Genomic DNA, 9,225 nt, shown 5'->3' with positions numbered 1-9,225 from the left:
GGCCCGATGATGTGGACGCGTAACGATCGAGTTACCGCGTTTTTCGCTTCCACAGCGGAATCCGCTGGGCGGAAGCCATATTCCACACGAGGTTCAACGACCGGCCGTGTATGGGCGCGCTTTAAGCCCACCTTACGGGCATCTTCAACCTACCGCCTCTGTTCCCCGTCAAGGTCATTGGTGATAACACCACGTCCCTCAGTTGACGAGAAGTCAAGGAACGGACATGGGGTCCGCAAGGCGCGAGCAGGACTCGTATCACGCTGCTGGTGCAGCTCGACTTCCTTGTCATCTCATGCGGGAAAAGGTGTGTCAGACTCGTAGTCGACCAGCCCCACATTCTCAACGAGGTCATTCGTCACTGATAGCGTGCACGGAGCGCGACACTTGTGCTCATTAAGCCTAGGATATAACCCCCCGGTACCGCGGACACACTGTCCGACATCGCACCGCGTGCGGGGGGCGAAGTTGGGCTCTGTTCGTGCTTGCTGTCAGAACCAGCGAGACTTGGTGTTTTTTTATGTCGTGGACACAGGGCTCATTGAGCATGGAAGTTGTTAAATTCCAATAAATTGAGTTGCAGTGTCCAAACGGACACGCGAGCCTCGTTGAGGCAATAATCGATTGGAACTGTAAATGTTCTCAATTATAATGGGGGAGGGTGTAACGAGATTATACGTACCCTAGTAACAGGTATTTGTGTCACACGAGATGTACATGGTGTGACTGCACCCAAACAAGAATACGGTATGTGCTAGGGTTAAGCATGTATGTAGATTTTACTATATATATTTTGTATATTTTGGAAGATCTAAACTTTTAAAATTAGAATAAAAAGTTAGAAAAAATCAGATTTGAATTTAAACTGAAGAGTCAATTTAGCCTTGAGAAGGCAATAATTACTCTTGGGATAAGCGGATTGCGACCCGCTAACTCATACTTGGTTCTTGTAAAGAACGAAAGGTCGGTGACCTAAAGTACGCTACCTCAAGCGCTAAGCTACGGCAGACTCGCTACAGTTGGTGTTTTAGGCACTTTTCTTTAGACATATGTATTTTCAAGCGGCGGCACGTGTTCAAAAGCCTTTATCGCTGGGCAGCGGTAAAAGCGCAGTGCTTGTGGCATATTTGCAGAGCAAGCGATGGCCTCATGCGGATGTGCCACGTCTAGCAACAAGCTCGTAGACTTAAAGGGTTGCTTCCATCGTTGTCAGTTATAGATGCGGATCATGTCAAGGAGGTGAGGCAAACTCCATTTAGTGTGCGCGTTTTGGCGCGGGAATGTTGATTGCTATGGCGTGTGGTGGAGATTGAAAATCGAATGGTGTATAAACTACATTTTTCTGTAGTAGTCACAGTCTCACAGTCGCTTGCATAATGGCGACATACTATCTATTGATTTAATTGAAGAGAATAGCAGTCGCCGTATCATTTTAAACTTCAAGGCAGCTTCGGGAAGGGCAAAAGTGAGCAGGGACTTGGTGCTTCTTCGTTTTCTCAAAATTTCGAGCTTTGACCTCCAGTGAAAACCTGAAACGCTCCACGAAAACGCCGTCAAATGCCCACGCAAATGTGCCCGATTTCGGCATGAACGAATCATAGGAAGACAGTGCTGTGAATAACAGTGTCTGCAATAGCTTAGAGAACTCAATCATTTTGAAAAGGAAGACGTTGATGGTCTTAATTATCGGAATAAAATCAATAGACAAAAATCTTCCGAAGATCCTCGGCTTAGATTTTTTTTTGCAATTTCCCGATTTTGGAGGCAAATGGTATTTCAGATGCGACAACGATGAATATCAACATCTTGTCCGTCGCAAAGAAATAAAGAAAAGAACACGAGGGGCTATTAACAAGCTTTGCATTCGCTCAATGCTAAACGTGAGCAACGTCGACTATTGTTCATAAGCAGGACTATGGCTGCTGATAGATCTTTCATCTTTCTCTCCTCGTTTCGTATGGATTGTACGAAAGAAGCGTCGTACGACGCTCAAGAGTTCTCACAAGTTGTTTTTATAGGGTCCAATAAAGGCGGCGAATCTGTTTCGCGATTTCCCGATTTTGGATGAAAATTATATTCCAGATACGACAACGGCGACTATCAACAAGCTTCCAGCTCTGCAACGAAATGAAGAAAAGCACACTAGGTATTACCAACAAGCGATATATTCTATTAACTTGAATCGTGAGATACATTGACTATTGCGCAAAAGCAGACTGAGTCTGCTGATAATTCTTTCTTTGGTCTCTTCTCATTTCGTGTGGATTGTATGGAAGAAGCGTCGTACAATGCTCAAGAAGACTTGCAAGCTTTTTTTTTTCAGGGTTCAATATAGACGGCGAGTTTGTTTCCCCATTTCCCGATTTTGTTGGCAAACCGTTCTCCAAATGCGACAATGGTGACTATCACCAGCTTGTTGCGTGACAAGAAAATAAAAAACAATAATAACGAACAATCGTTAAGTTCACTCGACGGGAATCGTGAGCAACATCGTCTATTGCGCAAAAGCAGGACTGAGTCTGCTGAATGTTCTTTCTTCAGTCTCTTCTCATTTCGTGTGGATTGTTTGGAAGATGCGTCGTACAATGCTCAAGAATTCTTGCAAATTTTTTCTACTAGAGTTCAATAAAGACGACGAATTTGTTTCGCAATTTTTCGATTTTGTTGGCAAACCGTTCTCCAAATGCGACAACGGTGAATATCAACAGCTTGTCGTGTTGCAAGAGAATGAAGGAAAGCACGTTAGGTGGTAACAACAAGCATTGCATTCGCTGAATGTAGATTATGATATGGAACATTGCTAGCAACAACTCAAGAGGTCAACAGCAGCAGCCAGGCGATAGATGCATTGTTAGTACCAGCGAAGCTATTGCATTATATAAATTATTATATTTTGAGTAGGTTGTGTGATGTTTTCAAATGGAATAGATGATAATACGTTTGATCCAGTTTCAGTCCATGTATGATCTAACCAGTACTGTTATTTGTTATTCGATGGGGTTTTGTACTTGAATAGGATGATTGTAGGTATCTCAATAGTATCGTTTATAAATATTTTTCATAATCGCGGTGTGTTATTGAAGCAAATCGGGAACCACAATAGGGCTCTATATAGCTCAAAGATGCCAATGTTCTGATCCACTTTTCTAGAGTCATGTATTTTAGTTTAGTACAACAACAAAAATTCTGTGGTCTGTGTATGACCATTGTTCAATAATTTCTGCAATCCAAATGAAGTTTTCAAATGGGATTTACGTCAGTCGACGGATTGCTGGAATTGAGCAGCAAGGGGTGAGGCGTGTCAGTTGACTTAAGCCTTCCTGAGTGAGTGTGTGTATACGACGGGCAATTGCATCACACTTGGTAGCATGATAGACATTACAATGCCGAAAACTTCAATGGATTTATCGATGATGGGGACACCACAGGCGGTGGTCGTCCTCAGCAAAAGGGAGGAATATTTGCTCCTTACATACTCGCAATGGGAGTGTGTGGCGAATTTGCAATCTTTAATAAAGAATCACACTGTCTCCGATAAGCTCTAATTGGATCAAGAAGCGACAACTTAGCGCTTGGCAACTTTTGGTGCGTATGAGCAAGGATTGGGAGTTATCGCAGATCATACCGACGCTACTTTTGTCACCTGCTCCAAAATTGGTGGTCCCACCGTCGGAACACACGGAACGTACCTTGAAAGTCAAGGTGAAAAGCTTTCACGGGTACGAAGATAAAAATTTTGCGTTTCGGCAACGCGAAAAGGACTTCGATATCCCGATACGTGATGACCGCAGTTAGGTGGCCTTTACTTAGTCGCATTTGGATGGCCTGGCGAATGATTGGGCGATGACATGGAAGTCAATCGCCCTGGCTACTTTTGCCAGCAGAAGCTGATGAGGGCCATAATCGATATTCCTGCCACCAAATGTTGATTTCGATACCGGTCGAAGTTTTGTAATTCCATCAAGACAACAGCGCATTGTACGACTATGTATGAAGCTTCCAGTTCTTCGTACTAGTATGGCCAGCAAACCACTACCAAAAGATGGTCACTGTGTTTATGTAAGGACTTACTTATTGTCATTCGAAGACTGAAGTCTTTCTCCAGAGTCCGAGGACTCCAGAAGATGCAATTATGATTGTATTGCTTGAGGACTATTGTCAGCGTCATACCTTTGGTCGGTCGGTCATCCCAATGGAAGCGCTATCAAAAATCCAGACCCAAATTGATCTTAGCTCGGTGACTGTTCGTGGACAGGAATGTTGCTGTTTTGGAGGTCAACAATTCGGTCGCATCAGCCAAGATTGTGATTGTCTACGTGAGAGACGACCCTTTCAAGGCAGTTCTTGTCCTATCGGCTCCGAGTCAAGTAGTTTCGAAACCGCGAGGCGTTTGGAAAACTCCGGAACCCAGTAACTACAGGGCAGTCTACTCGGGCAATTAAAAACTCATGTAAGCGTGGTGGTAGAATGACTAATGGGAATTTAGTCCTCGAAGGATAGTTGTCCTTTGTTAACGCCACGAGTCGAAATGGTCACGGCGAGTGTGAAGATTTTTGGCTGTCCTTTTAGAGTCTTGATTGACTCCGACGCATCGCGTAACTACGCGGAGAAACAAAGTCTTGCTGAAAAGAATTAGGAGCTTTTGGATGCACTAGATAGAAGCGAAGGCTTTATCTCAGTGAAGATGACCATTGGTGCAGTGATCACCGAGAAGAAGATTATGGTTGATTTCAACTGAAGATTAAAGAATACAACTCGAAGGACGTATTCACAGCTCTCAAGATGGACAGCGGTATGTCCTGATTGATACATACCGTGGCTTGAATGCACGAGCCATGGATCGATTGGCGATCGAAAACGATTGAGAGTAGCTCTCCTGGCGGAGGTGAACGCTTAGGACAAATGGACCCTCATTCACTATGAACCAAATAAGCGCTGGAGCACTCGGAAGTCATATGCTGCTGGAAATAATCCAAACGTCATTAGTATATGTCGTGGAATTACAATTTCCAGGGTAAGGAAGTTACGGAGTTGTATGGAGTGGCCACGGGTGACCACTCAGGTGATGTGTCGGTCGACCAGGTGGTGCATGAAACTGTCCATTTAAAAACAAATGATTTGAAAGTGGGCATGGCGGTTTGTCCAGCGAAATAATTTATGCGGGAGAGATGCCGGTTATTGCCCCCTCAAGACAGTGTCGACATGTGAGTTATGGAAAGTTGATACCGTGGCTGGATATGCCAATACTACCACGAATACAATGGTCGAGTCTGATTATGGAAGATGAATTATAATTGATCATACGGGTGATGCTCCCATCCGTTGTGTGGTTGTGCACAGACATGTGATGGGGTCAACGGAATTTGTTGATCGCGGTACTGATACTCCCGTTCTATATGCGGTTAAGTCCACGGGTGAGTTACTCCAGCGTACAGCTCCCAATGATAAAAATAAAGCATGCGAATACGCTGGACCACGAATTGTGAATACAAAGACTGGTTATGAAATTGCACCGTAGCTGACGATGGAAGAGCTAATGCAACTCGAGGAATCACTTACAATGACATCCTACACGACCTCAAGTGTGATGACATTGCGGAGGTCGTTTTGCTACAGTCGAAGGTCATTATCAGTTATGGATGATTCGGTTCACGGGAAATTTCATCAACGTATGGAGTCATGCAGAGGGTCTGCATTTTTGAAGGATCCAACTGATCCTTAAAATACATTTGTTATGGAATACAATAAGGTTGTTCTTAGCGTGAGGTAGCTCTCTGGCATTTGCCCAAACGTATGGTTCGACACAAAATTGATCGTGAACCTAGCTCAAAGCACGCAGTGCTTCGACAGTGGCACTGTCGCGTGAGCAAAGTGAGTATATTGATGGGATGCTTGCTCAAAAGCAAGCTGATGCTTTTATTACAGAGAGAAAGTCCCCTCACAGCGCACCAACGTTTTGTGTACGCTAACCGAATGGTAAATGGCGTAGTGTTCACGCCTATAACAAGTAAAATGCGCAGATTATTTCCGCTCAAACGCCGGTTCTGTATAAAGATGTCATCATCCGCCGTATGCCCGGCTGTACACAGTTAAGTGTACTTGTTTCGGTTGATGGATATTATCAAATCTTGATGAGGGAGGGGGACGGTCAAGGGCGCTTCGAACGTTCTACGTAGGGCGGTTTAAACTCTATTATCGCAAAGACGCGGCTTCTAGCCTTATTAAACGTGATATTATTTGAAAATGGTTCCAGAGCCGCGGTTTTGACACGAGGATCAAAAGTTGAGCACATTCGCGTCGTCGCTTCATCACGATCTCCAGAACCACGAGGATCATCGTGAAAGCTAAGCCCAAACGAGCGATTGTGGCAGTCGGAACGTCGACAGGAAGCTGATGGCTGGTAATTGCACTGGCGATTACTCCATAAAGTATATCAATCCAAATCAGAGCGAGGTCGCTTGGCAGGAGGCTACCCATCATCAGCGGTAGCAGCCGAGGCAGAGAGAGAAGCTTGCAGATCCTGCTCTAATCACTGGATGTAATTTTCGATCCCTAGGCGAGTTTCCATGACGCCATGTAAGATCGCGGACTTCGCAGACGACCAATCGAGTGTCGATTTTCTATACGGAATTCAAATGGAACTGCTGATTGTAAGGTACAGACATGAAACTTCGTGGATTTCCCCCAGCACATATATTCGGTCCGATGGGGCGGAAATACGCGGTACGAGTCATCACTCGAGCCTCCATTTAACTGAAGATTCCGTCAAACTATAAGGTGCCACCACCACTTGGTGTTAAAATTCGTGACGACGTTCAATTTCACGGTACCAAAAATACACTGTTCGACTGATATCATCGATGGGCCCTTCATAGCAATCGTCATATGCCAAAGCTGGTCGTTTGATGTCAGTTTTTAGCTCAACGTGCGAAAACGCTGTTTGACGTGAAATTATAGCATCATTCAAGTTCAATGATGGCAAAGATGCCTTCGTATTCACGGATTGAAGTGCGGACTTGCTCTGCACTCGTCGTCGGCGCAAGTCGTTTTCGACGCAGTTTGTTTCGTGTGGGATCACGAATGACCGAGTCTCAGAGTCGAAGAAAGTCTGGAGAAATGTCCTTAAAAGTTTGAATAACGTCTGAAGAAACAATTTCGAGTAGGGGGGTGGTCAAATGGAATTAGTCCCATTACACATGTTCTGTCTGGTTAACATTGACTTTATCTTGCATAATTGTATATTCCTTAATTCTTTTTCGTCAAAACCGGAGGCACTTATCAGTTTGGGTAATGTTTGAGGCCTATTGGCCATGAAATATTTCACCTCACGATTTTCTCCTTGTTCGCATAGATTGACAGCTCGCTGGAAGCAAGCAGCACGCGGTGAAGCGTGTTAATTATTTCAGTCTTTTTCAGTTAGTGCGTGTATATGGAGAGCCGTTCACGTTACAGAAAACACAAACAACATACTGGAATTGAATAAAACAGAAAATAGTACCATTGGTATGTACTGGCTACGGATGGCGACTTGTTGAATTGCTACTTGCCCTCGTGTTGATGAGTAAGTACCCACGTATATGATTCTTTATACTCCGATCGGCCATACGGTGCTCGCTTTGCAACCAAACTAACACAGTTTGGCCCATGTGATGGATATCTACGATGAAGTGTAGACATGGTTTGGAGCCAATGGAAATTCTCTATTTGCGATTTACTTTGTGAGTAAGTTTACATTGCAGATATATGTGATAAATTTTATATATGATGTTAAGCGCTGACTAATGCTTTGAGTCTGACATCGAAAAACATGTGAAAACTTTGTTTGAATTGCTGAGATTATTGATTGATGGCCATGCACACACCACGTAGTGTACTAAAGTAACATGTACGACCCAAGAAATGGGACTTAAAACAGGGCCTCACGAACTACATGGGGTTCTATTTTATTTTTTAATTTGTTTCAATGACTCTCGGGAGTCATGATGTCGTTCATAACATGATAAAGATAATGCTGCTAAACCTTCCATAAACTTATCAAAGTAACAAAACCAGCAATATAACTCAAAACAGTACTGGCTAGGCCAAAAATGTACTGAATGTGGTTTGACTCTCAATCATCAGAAACATCATGATAACTTCTCTATATGTAATAAAATATAATGCAATAGCACTGAATATAATCATTTATGTGGCTAGCTAGAAACACCTGATTAACGACGTGGAGGCTCGCAACTATGGAAGAGATCGACACCCGCAGCGTCAAAAATAATTCGCCCCCCCCCGAAAAAGCTTGTAGAAGTATGTACTGATATTCGAAAGATCCAAGGAGCGGGAGCAACTCACTCGGTATTGCGGTTTGCCCAAGTGCTACGGAAGAATTTCTCCGAAACGCGAGCCACACGTTTCATCTGTACATCTCTTTACAGATGGCCAGCGAATTGACATATCCCATCTGAGACAGAGAGATTGAGTTAGATTTTTCTAAAGCTTGCTGCAATGCGCGGATCTTTGATGGATACAATGGCTACCAGCAAGCCATGCTAGAAAAATTCTCTGTTACGGAGCAGCTTGGGTGTGTCTCCACTTGTCACATCGCCAATTGCGTTGAGATGACCTATCTTGCTCAGACGGCCCGCAACGCCCACAATATTGATATTACCGGATAAACCTTTCGAGTCTACAACTTACATTCAAGCTACTGGACTGCCAGCGCTCTGCCGGAATCGACAAGCTGGTGAGAGGTGTAGACGCATGAGGCGGTGGTACAACCCGTTTACATATGTGTTTATCCAGGTATACAAACTGGGCCAACAATATATAGCTCTCATCGGGCAGTTTGTCTTGTGCATTCTAAGAAAAAGCTTCCAGCTTCTCAGGCAAGCTTGATCGGCTTAATTGCGGTGGTGGATGCGCAATTGAGCTTGAAAAACCATATTTCCTCGTGTCATTATAGCTTCGGTCATCATTGAACGAGAATACTTTCCACGGCACATGATTCTAGTTTAAGTGTCCATTTCAGAATACATATCCTCAGGGTTTACACGGCAATGAAAGACAACTGTTTTGCCATTTTGCTGGAAATGTGTGACGACGATCTTTTGAACGCCAATTGGCTTAGAGACGAGCAGCTGCACCCTGAACTTGACAACATCATACTTTATCGCAAGCAGCTCATTGTGATAGCAGGGTATTTCTGATTAGTATTTTTCAGCTGGCGGAAATCAA

The 9,225-nt window shown here is 44.0% G+C and overlaps 1 protein-coding gene across 1 annotated transcript; it reads left to right on the top strand.

The window, feature by feature from the left end:
• Nucleotides 1-2,395: 2,395 nt before the first annotated feature.
• PHALS_05067 (uncharacterized protein) lies at nucleotides 2,396-2,753 on the top strand (the record flags this gene model as incomplete). The annotated part of the gene is made up of 2 exons (XM_024722806.1): nucleotides 2,396-2,480; nucleotides 2,542-2,753. The coding sequence occupies 2 exons, from the start codon at nucleotides 2,396-2,398 to the stop codon at nucleotides 2,751-2,753; spliced, it is 297 nt and encodes a 98-aa protein (XP_024573845.1).
• Nucleotides 2,754-9,225: the final 6,472 nt, after the last annotated feature.

Source organism: Plasmopara halstedii (assembly GCF_900000015.1).
Source record: "Plasmopara halstedii genome assembly, contig: Scaffold_287, whole genome shotgun sequence".
Taxonomy (NCBI): Eukaryota; Oomycota; class Peronosporomycetes; order Peronosporales; family Peronosporaceae; genus Plasmopara; species Plasmopara halstedii.
This window is presented reverse-complemented; position numbering and strand designations above follow the sequence as displayed.